At 42.5% G+C, this 16,301-nt stretch overlaps 1 protein-coding gene across 1 annotated transcript; it reads left to right on the top strand.

Moving 5' to 3' along the window:
- Positions 1–9,219: 9,219 nt before the first annotated feature.
- On the top strand, positions 9,220–12,213 carry LOC118362399 (MARCKS-related protein 1-A-like). The gene is made up of 2 exons (XM_035742698.2): positions 9,220–9,599; positions 10,895–12,213. Exons 1-2 carry the CDS (start codon positions 9,516–9,518, stop codon positions 11,408–11,410), a joined length of 600 nt encoding a protein of 199 aa, XP_035598591.1. The 5' UTR covers positions 9,220–9,515; the 3' UTR covers positions 11,411–12,213.
- The last annotated feature ends 4,088 nt before the right edge of the window (positions 12,214–16,301 follow it).

The raw sequence follows: 16,301 nt of genomic DNA on the forward strand, positions 1-16,301 counted from the left end.
GAGTTTTAACGAGTGCTATTAGCATTTAGCGTAGAGCATTTGCATTTCCAGATGGCTAGATGGGACTCCTGCGTGTCGGGTGGGCTTAAGGGAGGGATTGGCCGAGGGGGGCTCATCGTGCTCTAGTGACTCCTTGTGGTGGGCCAGGTACCTGCAGTTCACCAGTTGAATGGTGTTTCTTCCGACACATTGGTGAGGATGGCTGGCAGGTGTTAAGGAGCACAGTTAAGCGGGTTGCCCTTCCCGAGCCTGTTGCAGTGATGAGACAAGATTGAAAAAAGGGGAGTAAAATATGTATATGTATATTTTCAATAGCTCACTATGGATCTACAAACAGGTTTGCCTCTATAAAGTAGTTTATAGTGTGTTCTGTGTTATTTCTTTGCCTTTTCCAATACTAACTAAATGGTCAATGAATGTATTATTGATTGTTCTGGTAGTCTGATGTCTTTGTCTTTTTAAATACCAACTGAATGGTGAATGAATGTATTTACAGTCAATCAATCAATACAGTGTGACTATTGTGTGTTCTGTGTAATTCCTTTGTATTTTCTAATCCTAACTGAATGGTGAATGTCTGGTGTCATTTTGTCTTCTTTCTGTACGTGAGAAGAGAAGTTGTTTCTTAGGGGAAGGAAAATGTTTATTTTCCATTCTGTAAATTCGAACAAAATTCAACACCAATTTAAGAACTGGTATAAGCTACAAATCTCATTGTGGGGTAGTCCTCATGTTACAAAGATTATGTCATCAGCATGTTTCCATTGTCCATACCTGCCTACACCTTTAACACCATTGTAACGCTCGTCCACTTCTTCTGACGAGGAGTCGCAAGGATCGGACCAAAGCGCAGCGTGGTACGTGTTCATGACGATATTTATTCAACTCAGAACACTAAAACAAAAATAACAACGAGAATGATACGAAACAAAACAGTGATGGTGACATACACAAAGACAGAAAATAAACACCCACGAAACACAAGTGGGAAAAGGCTACCTAAGTATGATTCTCAATCAGAGACAACTAACGACACCTGCCTCTGATTGAGAACCATACCAGGCCAAACACAAAAACACAACATTGAAAATGGAACATAGACAACCCACCCAACTCACACCCTGAACATACTAAAACAAAGACATAAAAGGAACTAAGGTCAGAACGTGACAACCATAGACAAAATTATTACTCTTTAAATCTGTCCTGAGTCTGCAAAACTCTGCCAGGACCTAGGATCAAGGGAGACTCAAGTGTTTTAGTACTATGTCTCTTGACACAATGATGAAAATGATCATGGCCTCTAAACCTTCAAGCTGCATACTGGACCCTATTCCAACTAAACTACTGAAAGAGCTGCTTTCTGTGCTTGGCCCTCCTATGTTGAACATAATAAACGGTTCTCTATCCACCGGATGTATACCAAACTCACTAAAAGTGGCAGTAATAAAGCCTCTCTTGAAGAAGCCAAACCTTGACCCAGAAAATATAAAAAACTATCGGCCTATATCGAATCTCCCATTCCTCTCAAAAATTTTGAAAAAGCTGTTGTGCAGCAACTCACTGCCTTCCTGAGGACAAACAATGTATACAAAATGCTTCAGTCTGGTTTTAGACCCCATCATAGCACTGAGACTGCACTTTAGTGGCATCAGACCAAGGCTCTGCATCTGTCCTCGTGCTCCTAGACCTTAGTGCTGCTTTTGATACCATCGATCACCACATTCTTTTGGAGAGATTGGAAACCCAAATTGGTCTACACGGACAAGTTCTGGCCTGGTTTAGATCTTATCTGTTTTTCTCTGTGGATGGTTTGTCCTCTGACAAATCAACTGTAAATGTCGGTGTTCCTCAAGGTTCTGTTTTAGGACACTATTGTTTTTACTATATATTTTACCTCTTGGGGATGTCATTCGAAAACATAATGTTAACTTTCACTGCTATGCAGATGACACACAGCTGTACATTTCGATGAAACTTGGTGAAGCCCCAAAATTGCCCTCCCTGGAAGCCTGTTTCAGACATAAGGAAGTGGATGGCTGCAAATGTTCTACTTTTAAACTCGGTCCCAAGAAACAAAGAGATATTCTGTTGAATCTGACAATTTATCTTGATGGTTGTACAGTCGTCCCTAATACAATTATGAAGGACCTCGGCATTACTCTGGACTCTGATCTCTCTTTTGACGAACATATCAAGACTGTTTCAAGGACAGCTATTTTCCATCTACATAACATTGCAAAAATCTGAAATTTTCTGTCCAGAAATTATGCAGAAAAATTAATCCATGCTTTTGTAACTTATAGGTTAGACTACTGCAATGGTCTACTTTCCGGCTACCTGGATAAAGCACTAAATAAACTTCAGTTAGTGCTAAATACGGCTGCTAGAATCCTGACTAAAACCAAAATATTTGATCATAGTACTCCAGTGCTAGCCTCTCTACACTGGCTTCCTGTTAAGGCAAGGGCTGATTTCAAGGTTTTACTGCTAACCTACAAAGCATTACATGGACCTGCTCCTACCTATCTTTCTGATTTGGTCCTGCCGTACATACCTAAACGTACGCAATGGTCACAAGACGCAGGCCTCGTTACTGTCCCTAGAATTTCTAGGCAAACAGCTAGAGGCAGGGCTTTCTCCTATAGAGCTCCATTTTTATGGAATAGTCTGCCTACCCATGTGAGAGATGCAGACTCGGTCTCAATCTTTAAGTCTTTATTGAAGACTCATCTCTTCAGTAGGTCCTATGATTGAGTGTAGTCTGGCCCAGGAGTGTGAAAGTGAACGGAAAGGCACTGGAGCAACAAACTGCCCTTGCTCTCTCTTTCTGGACAGTTCCCCTCTCTCCACTGGGATTCTCTGCCTCTTACCATATTACAGGGGCTGAGTCACTGGCTTACAGGTGCTCTTCCATGCCGTCCCAAGAAGGGGTGCGTCACTTGAGTGGGTTGAGTCACTAACATGGTCTTCTTGTCTGGCACCCCCCTTGGGTTGTGCCGTGGTGGAGATCTTTGTGGGCTGTCCTCGGCCTTGTCTCAGGATGGTAAGTTGGTGGTTGAAGATATCTAGTGGTGTGGGGCTGTGCTTTGCCTGTTTGGCCCTGTCCGGGGTTATCATCGGATGGGGCCACAGTGTCTCCTGGCCCCTCCTGTCTCAGCCTCCAGTATTTATGCTGCAGTAGTTTATGTGTCGGGGAGCTTGGGTCAGTCTGTTATATCTGGAGTATTACTCCTGTCTTATCCAGTGTCCTGTGTGAATTTAAGTATGCTCTCTCTAATTCTCTCTTTCTCTCTCTCGGAGGACCTGAGCCGTAGGACCATGCCTCAGGACTACCTGGCATGATGACTCCTTGCTGTTCCCAGTCCACCTGGCCGTGCTGCTGCTCCAGTTTCAACTGTTCTGCCTGCGGCTATGGAACCCTGACCTGTTCACCGGACGTGCTACCTATCCCAGACCTGCTGTTTTCAACTCTCTAGAGAAAGCAGGAGTGGTAGAGATACTCTCAATGATCGGCTATGAAAAGCCAACTGACATTTACTCCTGAGGTGCTGACCTGTTGCACCCTCGACGACTACTGTGATTATTATTATTTGACCATGCTGGTCATTTATGAACATTTGAACATCTTGGCCAGTTTCTGTTATAATCTCCAAGGTTGCAAGTTCAAATCCCCTAGCTGACCAAGTACAAATATGTCGTTCTGCCCCTGAACAGGCAGTTAACCCACTGTTCCTAGGCCGTCATTGAAAATAAGAATTTGTTCTTAACGGACTTGCCTAGTTGAATAAAGGTTAAAAAAATATAGAAAATAAAAAATTTAAAAAGAAGACAGGCCACCCCTCATAGCCTGGTTCCTCTCTAGGTTTCTTCCTGGGTTTTGGCCTTTCTAGGGAGTTTGTCCTAGGCACTGTGCTTCTACACCTGCATTGCTTGCTGTTTGGGGTTTTAGGCTAGGTTTCTGTACAGCACTTTGAGATATCAGCTGATGTACAAAGGGCTATATAAATACATTTGATTGATTACTCAGTTTATTTAGACTATTAAAATGGCAAGGATTCACCTAGATTACAGGAAGAACTTGGAAGGGAGGATTAAAGCTCCCTAACATGTCATTATATCAAGAAGCCTTTATAACTGCCCAAACGGGCTCTCTTTATTGACAACTCTAATAGGCCAATATGGGTTGACATGGAAGAAGAATTTATTGCCCCATTTGGAGCATCATATTATCAGAGTCAACACTTGTAGGACTGCAGAATCCCATAATGTTCCATACTAAGAAATATGGCGTCCGATAAATAAAAGAGAGACATCTTTACCTTTCCTGACAAGCTCTGCTTCGTTATGAAACAACCATAAATACGAATTAGGAGGACAGGTGGTTGTCTCAAAAGAGTGGCATATGTTTTGTTTTAGCCTCAACAATAACCTTTGCTATTACGGTCAACTTCAATTTCAGAGTGGCTGTGAAAGACTGGTCCCTTGATGATGTCTGCAAGTGGCTGAGTACTAATAATCTCCATGATTCCATTCCATCATTCCAAGGTTCACAATCTGTCTGAAGAATGCCAACTCTATTCAATTGTCCACTTTGCAACAAACATACTTTATCTGTGTCAAGACTACTCACACATATTGGCCTCTATCACCAGCATGAACCATGTTTTCTAATTATCTGTGGACTTAATGGGTGTTGGAAAACAAATAGATGTTTCAGCGCCTATCGGTCACACATCTATCGAAACCACAGAGAGCTTTTAAACGCCAACATAGAAGAGAATTACCCTCATGATGAATTTGAGACTGGGACTGATCCCATTGAAGATGACGTGAGCGATGTAGAGAGTCTACCAGAGGCCGAACATGTTCAGGCCACAGAGATCAACACTGAGCAGCTAATTGAAGTACTCAAAAATAATATCTGTCTTTTTACTTTGAAAATCAGGGAAGAACACTGCATCCCAGCTACGGTACAGATTAGCATTGTTAAGGACCTCAGAACCATTTTTGGTGCATTTATGACACACTACAGTGATGCCCTCAGGTTTCACCTTACAAATAAGCAAATAAATGTGGATGAAGATGACAATCTCAGGGACTTGCTCAACAATGCTGCAGTATTTGAGGAATGCATTAGATGCATAAGCTCTGAGAGGATGCTGGAGCATTACTGTGTGAAATAATTGGGTATGGTCAGGCCAATTGAAGTATGGCCATCTATCCGGACGTACATCAGAAAAATGTACACTTTTCTGTTTACTCCCTTGTCAGCACACTACAAAAAATAGTAAGTAATAAAGAGGACTGGGCCACCTTGAATCAAGACCAAAACCCACATAATGATGAAATTCCGGAAGACTTGACTGATGGTGAATTGTTCAAATCAAATCCCAAGCTAACAAAGCAGAGCCAATGTCTGCAGTTCTATGTTGATGAATTTGATGTAGTCAATCCACTGGGTTCTAAAAAAGGCACTTACAAAATGACCACAGTGTAGTTAAGATTAGGACATTTTGACTACAAGGATACTTCCCGACTCCAAAATATATACCTCTCCACACTGGTTCATCACTGCGTCATTCAAAAACAAGTCAACACCTATGAAGAAGTATTCAAGCCTTTGATACATGACATCCAGGAATTGGAAATATGGGCTATGAAGTTATCATGCAATGGTGAAAACAAAACCTTCTGAGGCACAATCCCAACAATCTCAGCAGATAATCTCTCTGCACATACAGTTATAGGGTTGAGCAAAAAATGTGTTGCTTCTGCTTGGCTACCAAGGGGGACATTTGCTCAGAAATCACTGAAGAGGAATTCACTATGCATGACCTAAACAACTACAAGTACCATCTGCAGGCCGTGGAAGAAAATCTAGACAATGCATCGATGTATGGCATCACAAAAGCCTGTTGCTTCTCTCAGCGGAATCATGTGCCATCTCCAATTACCTATCTGTTTCCACCAGATGTCATGCATGACCTTCATGAGAGCATCATTCCCACAGTGCTCAGACTAGTGCTGCAACAACTAGTTCAAGAGAGGTAAATTACTCTTTCCCAGATTAACTATGAAATTGAGAACTTGTTTTATGGCAAACGAGATGTGTTTTCTAAACCTGTGCCACTACCCGAGAGAATCCTAATGAAGAATGGCCATCTATTCAGAAGTGCAGCAGAAAAATGTACACTTTTCCGTTTACTCCCCCAAATGATTGGTAGTCAAAAACAAAATGGCAGTGCTCCTGATCTCTACCTCCTGCTTGGAGAGATATCAGACATCTTGGCCTGAGTTTTAAAAATATCCTGGATCCCATATCAGGCAGAACAAATCACTGAATGTCAAGCTCTCTTCCAGGAGCTGTTTCTAGGGAAGACAGTTACAAAGACACACTTCCTCGTCCACTACCCTAGCCTGCTACTTGCCTATGGACCTTTGATCCACCAGTCCACCATCTGATTTGAAGTGAAACACCAATATTTCAAGAGGCTCAATTAATGTAATTAGTATTACAAACAGAATTGTTAGTCAAATGCAATGTTGTATGTTTCTCATTTGCTTTAGGTACTCCACTACCCAGCAATACATGGATGTGTGCACAGCGCTCATTCAAAAGTACCCCTTGTTGAGAGAACAGACAGGGAAGGGATACAGTTGAAGTCAGAAGTTTACATACACCTTAGCCAAATACATTTAAACTCAGTTTTTCACAATTCCTGACATTTAATCCAAGTAAAAATTCCCCGTTTTAGGTTGGTTAGAATCACCACTTTATTTTCAGAATGTGAAATGTCAGAATAATAGTTTAAATAATGATTTATTTCAACTTTTATTTCTTTCATCACATTCCCAGTGGGTCAGAAGTTGACAAACACTCAATTAGTATTTGGTAGCATTGCCTTTAAATTGTTTAACTTGGGTCAAACGTGCCAGGTAGCCTTCCACATGCTTGCAACAATAAGTTGGGTGAATTTTGGCCCATTCCTCCTGATAAAGCTGGTGTAACTGAGTCAGGTGTGTAGGCCTCCTTGCTCGCACACGCTTTTTCAGTTCTGACCACAAATTTTCTATAGGTTTGAGGTCAGGGCTGATAGCCACTCCAATACTTAGACTTTGTTCTTAGGCCATTTTGCCAATAACTTTGGAAGTATGCTTGGGGTCGTTGTCCATTTGGAAGACCCATTTGCGACCAAGCTTTAACTTCCTGACTGATGTCTTGAGATGTTACTTCAATATATACACATACTTTTCCTACCTCATGATGCCATCTATTTTGTGAAGTGCACCAGCAAAGCACCTCCACATCATGATGCTTCCAACCCCATGCTTCACGGTTTGGATTGTGTTCTTCGGCTTGCAAGCATCCCCCTTTTCCTCCAAACATAACAATGGTCATTATGGCCAAACAGTTATATTTTGTTTTATCAGACCAGAGGACATTTCTTCAAAAAGTACAATCTTGGTCCGCATGTGCAGTTACAAACCGTAGTCTGGCTTTTTTATGGCAGTTTTGGAGCAGTGGCTTCTTCCTAGCTGAGCGGCCTTTCAAGTTATGTCGATATAGGACTCGTTTTACTGTGGATATAGATACTTTTGTACCTGTTTCCTCCAGTATCTTCACAAGGTCCTTTGCTGTTGTTCTGGGATTGATTTTCACTATTCTCTCCAAAGTACGTTCATCTCTAGGAGACAGAATGTGTCTCCTTCCTGAGCAACATGACAGCTGTGTGGTCCCATGGTGTTTATACTTGTGTACTATTGTTTGTACAGATGAACGTGGTACCTTCAGGCATTTGGAAATTGCTCCCAAGGATTAACCAGAATTGTGGAGGTCTACCATTTTTTTCTGAGGTCTTGGCTGACTTCTTTTGATTTTCCCCATGATGTCAAGCAAAGAGGCACTGAGTTTGAAGGTAGGCTTTGAAGTACATCCACAGGTACACCTCCAATTGACTCAAATGATATCAATTAGCCTATCAGAAGCTTCTAAAGCCATGACATCATTTTCTGGAATTTTCCAAGCAACTTCTGAACCACTGGAATTATGACAAGGTGAATTATAAGTGAAATAATATGTCTGTGAACAATTGTTTGAAAAATTACTTGTTGCCAAAACTATAGTTTGTTACCAAGAAATTTGTGGTGGTTGAAAAACAAGTTTTAATGACTCCATCCTAAGTGTATGTAAAAATCCGACTTCAACTGTATGTAAGAATTCTTTACATTTCCTACTCACATTAATTCACACTAATAACCTTTATACAACATTGTGCTTACCCAGACCATAATGTGCTGGCTTGGATGTGTTCTTCTCACATTGTCATACCATCACATTTACAGCAGCATAACAAGGCCATTTTAGTCTGCTCCTCTGACCTCAAGCCCCAATAGTCCGTCATGACATTTCTCCACTCCACATTTTATTATTTACGGAGGCATGGCATGATAAAGAATAAATACAAAAAATAACGACAGCCACTTGCTCACATTGCACAAGTACAGGAAATGAGGAAGAGGTTTGGGAGGCAAGGGGGGGAAATGATCCCAGATGACACCAAAAGTGAAGACCCGATCAAAATAGTTAAAGTAACTGCATATAAATAATGGCCCATATTCAGTGTGTCAAAGTCGAACCGCTGAATCAGTTTTTAAGATAAAAAAAATAAGATTGTATGGACAGGTGGGGACCTGATCCTAGATCAGCACTCTGAGATGATTTGTGAATACTGGACAATTTGCATTTTTCTAAGTGAATAAAATGAATTTGTGACTTTACAAGTTTGCCACTCAATATTATTATTCATAATATAATACATGGGACATAAAAGCTTCCTACAGGAACCTTAACACCCTAAACGGTTCTTTGAGGATCCTTTATAAAAGGTTCCTCAGGGAAAAGGTTCCTGGCTGGAAGCACCTTTAGGGGTTATGTTGGTGTTGCAATCTGAGTAACCCCTTAAGATGCCTCCAGGAACCTTTCATTTTTAAAGTGTAGAATTGCAGTGCACTGTATGGAGGATTTTCTAATTAGATTAATGTAAAAGTGCTTGGAAACCTTAAGATATGATACTAGTGTTATTTACTATTTATGTTCAATAAAAATATCTGATAATAAAGATACAATTCTTACTGGCTCCGTCGCCATATTCATAACATCTGTAATAAACACTCTCGTTGAAGCTGATAGGGGGTGAGGAGGGGATTCCGACCCCAATCCACGGTTGCAGATTGTGTGTGTCCGTGTAGTCACGCCCATAGGTGGAGTCTTCCACAATTTTGAGGCACGGTTGAAATACTCACACTTGTAGCCCTAGCCTTCTTTAATTTGTGCTCAGCAGCAGTGAGGTTAGTAGACCAGAGTGGGGAAACTTTTGTTGCTTCCCAAACGTAAAAGGGATCAACACGGATTTCAAAATCTGGCAAGATCTACCTATCTCTGGCTGGATTTAAAACCGTAAATCGTCTCGGTTTTTCTTTTAGATTTTCTTTTTGTTTAGGAAGCATAAAAGATGGGGGCTCAGTTTTCCAAGGGTGGAGTAGCTGTTGATGGAAAAGCCGTCGACGACCCAGCTGTCGCTAAAACTAATGGCCAGGTAAGAGAAACAGTTGTATGCGTCCACATTGGCACCCAATGCCCACCTCCAGCGTGAGTTGGATGGGCAACGTGATACCAGGCTAGCGATACCTCACGGCTAACAGTTACAGTACATTTGACTAATTAGCAAAACCTTATTAGGATAAAAACCTGTTTTGATTTCAGTGATTACATTTTGTAATTAAATTGTTTCGCTAATACTGTGCTTGGTTGAGTGGCTAATTGATGGTGCCATGCGCCACAACCATCACCTTTTTGTTAAATTCGTCTCTAGTTTTTAGTCTATCTAATCAAGTACAGTAGCTAATTGTCCGTATTATAACACCAGGACTAAGTTGCATAGTTATCATCTGAATGGAAAGCGGATTTATTTTAACTAGCTTTCTCTCATGAGTTGGTGCTGGAAGCCGTCAGCGGTCGCCCTGTCGGATGGGCGACAAAGGATGCAAATGAGGACGGCTCGTTGCAAACAAAGCGCACCGGCAGGGCAGCAAAGCGTTCTGTTGAAAAAAGCAAGCAAGCAGAGTTGTGCAATTTTCGATGTAATTTGTAGCGCTGGAAACATGAAATGATCTACTCAAACCGTGTTTTATTGTACATGCCCGTATGCACGTTACCTGGACAATAAATCGCTTAACTTTAGCTGACTGTTTTAGAGTGGGTGCAATTGCCAGTTAACCATCTCATTGAGGCGGCTCTTCTACCAGTTGGTGCATTCTTTAGCTAACGTTAGCAGAGATGGTTAATTTCCTCATTTATCCTTGGCCAAAAGGCTAGAACATGTCATCATCATTTCAATTTAATATGACAAATTGAGAGAAGTTAGTTTGGATTATTCGAAAGGCTAGAAGAGAACGATATTGACATTTTGCAATGAACTGCAAATGTAGCAATCTCCTAGATTCCATGGGGATTCCTTTGTTCCAAAATTAAACTTGCTGTTCGACTGGTTGTGGTGGAGTACGACTGCCCCCACGTGGTCGATGCGAGTAATGCAAACCTGTGCATATGAAGCTTTTTGCTATGCATTTGACCGAGTCAAATAATCGTCCATAATGACAAACCTCTGATACGTTGGTTGGACATATCACACTGCCTTATCACATAATTAAAATAGTCTTGATTTTTATCTTCTGAGCCACTTTCTTGATCAACAGTGACTTGTAGATTGAGTCAATTTGGTATGGGCTGCTTATAATGGTTAACTTAATTTTCTCCCCATACCAGTTTATTTAGAAAATTCTCATTATTGCTCTCCACATCTGTAAATTGTTCTCTCACTGTTGTCCACAGGAGAATGGCCATGTTAAAACCAATGGAGATGTCTCTGCCAAGCCCGATGGGGACACAGCTCCCGTAGATGAGAATGGCACAGCCGAGTCAGCCAAAGAGGGCGAGACAGACTCCATCGAGGCTGCCCCTGCTGCCGAAGGAGAGGTGGCCAAGGTCGAGGGAGAGGCCGCCAAGGATGCCAAGAAGAAGAAGAAGTTCTCCCTGAAGAACTCCTTCAAGTTCAAGGGCATCTCGCTGAAGAAGACCAAGAAGAGCAGCGAGGAGGAGGACGCCTCCCCCACGGCGGAGGACAAGCCAGAGGAGAATGGCCACGCAGCAAAGGAGACGTCAGCCGCCGAGCCTGTGGCAGAGGCCAAGGAGGAGGCCACCCCGGCCCCAGAGGGTGAGGCTGCAGCAGCAGAGGCCGCTCCTGCAGAGGAAGCCCCTCCCACAGAGGAAGCCCCTGCCGAGGAGGCCGCAGCCCCCGCAGAGGTCACGACACCTGCAGCATCTGAGACCGAGCCCAAGACAGAGTGACCGTGACTCGTCACAGCTACTTGAACTGTTTTTCCAAGATTAAAGTATATAAATATATGAGACTCGTGCCACGTTCTTAAACTTATAAACAAAACTACAAACTAATACAAATGAAGAAGGCTATAATCACGTTTGCTGATTCAGCCACCAGTTCACTGCCTTTATCATTTCTCTACTGACGGCCCTCTCACGAAAGTGTTGGCTTACAGCGCCCCCTCATGGTACACACTGGGACTGGCGTGTGGGGAAGGTATTAGATTGGATGTAGAATGAATCAGGAATATTGACTTATTTTCCCAATTCATGGAGAAGCATACTTTTAAACGCGTGGCAGTCCTATAACATTTTCTTTTTCTTTCTCATCTCTTGGGATTTAAAAATTGACAACGGTTATGGAGCAGGGCATACCACCTCCTTCACTCGAAATGACTGTTATATGGACACAAACCTTTCAAATCATCATCTAAAAAATATATATTCTACATTACTATGTTTTACCCCCAAATTAAGTGTTTTGTGCTGTATAGAAAAACAACATTCAAGGAGGGGAAAAGGACATGTCTTCATTCTGGTTATTTTCTGGCTAAAACACATTTGAGCTTCTGAGTCTTGCGGTGTTCACATTTCAGAGTTTATGATGCAGATGTTGGGGTCGTGTACAAAAATGTGAGCTTTTTATCTGCAATTTGTCTCTGTAAATATGTATTGGCCAATATTTTTGGTTCTCTTTATTTTGCTATCGTTTAAAGATGCTAATTGTTTTATTGTAACTTTTAACAAGGGTAAATAAATATTTGATCCCCTCTGTGTTTTGCCTCTGTCATCCTATGCCACGTGGCTGTGGGAGACCGGTTAGTCTTGGGATAGGATTATCAGTGGACTTTTTTTTTTTTACACGCACAGATCTTAAATGGCTGAATGCACCACATTCGTTTCCTCTGTGACCTTTCGACCAGTACATCTTCACCTTTACAGAACTCCAGGAGGATGCTTGAGGTAAACAACTGACAAATCAATGACTGACAAGGTACTGTGCTTATGAGCTGAGCCACAGCATGTCATATCACATCACACTTGGCTATGATCGTTCTCTTCTCACAATTTGTTTGCTTAAACACTCAACTAGAGCAGAGTACACTTTCAATCATTACAGCGGTATGACTTTAAATCAAATCAAAATGTATTCGTCACATACATGGTTAGCAGATGTTAATGCGAGTGTAGTGAAATGCTTGTGCTTCTAGTTCTGAAAATGCAGTAATAACCAACCAGTAATCTAGCTAACAATTCCAAAACTACTACCTTACAGACACAAGTGTAAGGGGATAAAGAATATGTACATAAAGATATATGAGTGATGGTACAGAGTGGCATAGGCAAGATACAGTAGATGGTATTGAGTGCAGTATATACATATGAGATGAGTATGTAAACAAAGTGGCATAGTTAAAGTGGCTAGTGATACATGTATTACATAAGGATGCAGTAGATATAGAGTACAGTATATACATATGAGATTAATAATGTAGGGTATGTAAACATATTAGGTAGCATTGTTTAAAGTGGCTAGTGATATATTTGACATCAATTCCCATTATTAAAGTGGCTGGAGTTGAGTCAGTGTGTTGGCAGCAGCCACTCAATGTTAGTGGTGGCTGGTTAACAGTCTGATGGCCTAGAGATAGAGATAGAAGCTGTTTTTCAGTCTCTCGGTCCCAGCTTTAATGCACCTGTACTGACCTCGCCTTCTGGATGATAGCGGGGTGAACAGGCAGTGGCTCAGGTGGTTGTTGTCCTTGATGATCTTTATGGCCTTCCTGTGACATCGGGTGGTGTAGGTGGCCTGGAGGGCAGGTAGTTTGCCCCCGGTGATGCGTTGTGCAGACCTCACTACCCTCTGGAGAACCTTACGGTTGTGGGCGGAGCAGTTGCCGTACCAGGCGGTGATACTGTAGAAGTTTGTGAGTGCTTTTGGTGACAAGCCAAATTTCTTCAGCCTCCTGAGGTTGAAGAGGCGCTGCTGCACCTTCTTCACGATGCTGTCTGTGTGAGTGGACCAATTCAGTTTGTCTGTGATGTGTACGCCGAGGGACTTAAAACTTACTAGCCTCTCCACTACTGTTCCATCGATGTGGATAGGGGGGTGTTCCCTCTGCTGTTTCCTGAAGTCCACAATCATCTCCTTAGTTTTGTTGACGTTGAGTGTGAGGTTATTTTCCTGACACCACACTCCGAGGGCCCTCCTCTCTATAGGCCGTCTCGTCGTTGTTGGTAATCAAGCCTACCACTGTTGTGTCGTCCGCAAACTTGATGATTGAGTTGGAGGCGTGCGTGGCCACGCAGTCGTGGGTGAACAGGGAGTTCAGGAGAGGGCTCAGAACGCACCCTTGTGGGGCCCCAGTGTTGAGGATCAGCGGGGTGGAGATGTTGTTGCCTACCCTCACCACCTGGGGGCGGCCCGTCAGGAAGTCCAGTACCCAGTTGCACAGGGTGGGGTCGAGACCCAGGGTCTCAAGCTTGATGACGAGCTTGGAGGGCACTATGGTGTTAAATGCCGAGCTGTAGTTGATGAACAGCATTCTCACATGGGTATTCCTCTTGTCCAGGTGGGTTAGGGCCGTGTGGTTGAGATTGCATCGTCTGTGGACCTATTTGGGCGGTAAGCAAATTGGAGTGGGTCAAGGGTGTCAGGTAGGGTGGAGGTGATATGGTCCTTGACTAGTCTCTCAAAGCATTTCATGATGACGGAAGTGAGTGCTACGGGGCGGTAGTCGTTTAGCTCAGTTACCTCAGCTTTCTTGTGAACAGGAACAATGGTGGCCCTCTTGAAGCATGTGGGAACAACAGACTGGGATAGGGATTGTTTGAATATGTCCGTAAACACACCAGCCAGCTGGTCTGCGCATGCTCTGATGCCGTCTGGGCTTGCAGCCTTGCGAGGGTTAACACGTTTAAATGTTTTCCTCACGTCGGCTGCAGTGAAGGGAGAGTCCGCATGTTTTAGTTGCGGGCCGTGTCAGTGGCACTGTATTGTCCTCAAAGCAGGCAAAAAAGTTATTTAGTCTGCCTGGGAGCAAGACATCCTTGTCCGTGACGGGGCTGGTTTTCTTTTTGTAATCCGTGATTGACTGTAGACCCTGCCACGTACCTTTTGTGTCTGAGCCGTTGAATTGAGATTCTACTTTGTCTCTATACTGACGCTTAGCTTGTTTGATTGCCTTGCGGAGGGAATAGTTACACTGTTTGTATTCGGTCATGTTTCCAGTCACCTTGCCCTGATTAAAAGCAGTGGTTCGCGCTTTCAGTTTCACACGAATGCTGCCATCAATCCACGGTTTCTGGTTTGGGAATGCTTTAATCGTTGCAATGGGAACGACATCTTCAACTCATGTTCTAATGAACTCGCTCACCGAATCAGCGTATTCGTCAATGTTGTTGTCTGACACAATACGGAACATAAGCTGTATGTGAGGGAAAGCTTGGCAAAAAAAATTTATGTTTCACTAATTGGCACCAATCAATTTCATATTTGACATTTATTTTCAAGTATGTGTCACAGTACATAACAAGGACTGAGCCTAAACCTCCAAACAGCAACAGTGGTAACCGGTGAGGTAGAAGCCTATGCTGAAGATTGGTGGTTTCTCTATATGTAGTAGCCTTGGTTGGAAGTAGCCTTGGTTGGAAATTAGGAGAGAATCTCAATTGGTTTTGCTCATCTATAATTTTTAAAGTCAAAGGTTATAGAGGCAGCGAGGAGAAGAAACATAGGCGTCTGTGAAATTACTCCAGTCAGCGTCAGACAAATTGCGTTTACAGGGGTGGAATCACAAAATGTGACAAAATCAAATGTGGCTTAGTTATGCAAGAAATGTTCTAGATAAAAGGTGAAGTAGCATATTTTTACATTTGAGCATGCTTTTCTATTTTGATAAAACACCTGATTCAAGAGGTGTGGTGGATTTTAAAACATGAGGATACTCTTGTGCCTCCTGCCAAAGTAGGTAAGTGAGGGGAGCAGACTCCTTTGTTCGGCTACTAACAAATTGACTCCTTGAGAACTTGTTTTCTGGGTCATGGAGGAAAGGTGGACAGTGTCCAATTGAATTGAGAATCTCCCTAGGTTGTGTGGAAGACTGGGTGATCTGGGGTGTATTCATTATTGCACACCAACGAAAACAAGGCGTTCTATAGTACAAATTCAGGTCGGTCCCTCGGTGAATGGAATGCTATAACAATATGACAGAAGATCCAACTTGCCCTCTCATAGGTGTGTCATAGTTACCATACGGCTTAGAAATATCCAAGTATAATCTTCAAAAAGAGGGAAAGCACACGCATGATCCTCTTCGGGATAGGGCTGTCTACTGCCCCCGCTGGAGTAATTTCGTGCCCATAGTAAACATAATTTTTTTTGTCAAAAGTTGCTAATATATGCATATAAAAAATATTATTGAATAGAAAACACTCTAAAGCTTCTAAAACCGTTTAAATTATGTCTGTATGTAAAGCAGAACTCTCAGGGCAGTCATTCTCCCAAACTCTCTCTTGTCATCATAAAAGTTGGCCCAACTTTGACGTCATCACCCCCACCCTTCCCAAGCAGTTACAGGTCTGGGAACAGTCTCTCTGTCTCAGCTTTCAATGGGGCTTCTCATTGTGAGAATCGCCCGCTCACGAGAGTTTTGGCAGGCCGAAACCTTTCGGTCACTCGAAAAAACAGGTCACTTTTATGCGCGCTCTGCTCAGGTCCTGTCTTTTTTCCAAGATCGATTATACAATGCATGCGTTTCTGTTCGTCCTCACGATTGCTGTACACCTTTATAACATGTTAAAGCTTGATTATGAAGTTAGTTTGACAAGTTTAATCGACATATAATATGTAAGTTCG

This window comes from Oncorhynchus keta, chromosome 29, assembly GCF_023373465.1.
Source record: "Oncorhynchus keta strain PuntledgeMale-10-30-2019 chromosome 29, Oket_V2, whole genome shotgun sequence".
NCBI lineage: Eukaryota > Metazoa > Chordata > Actinopteri > Salmoniformes > Salmonidae > Oncorhynchus > Oncorhynchus keta.

Excerpts from the sequence above, each read along its gene's own strand:
- LOC118362399 (XM_035742698.2), top strand. The coding sequence starts at position 9,516 with ATGGGGGCTCAGTTTTCCAAGGGTGGAGTAGCTGTTGATGGAAAAGCC. Across the intron at positions 9,600-10,894 it reads TCGCTAAAACTAATGGCCAG|GAGAATGGCCATGTTAAAAC; the intron begins GTAAGAGAAACA and ends TGTTGTCCACAG.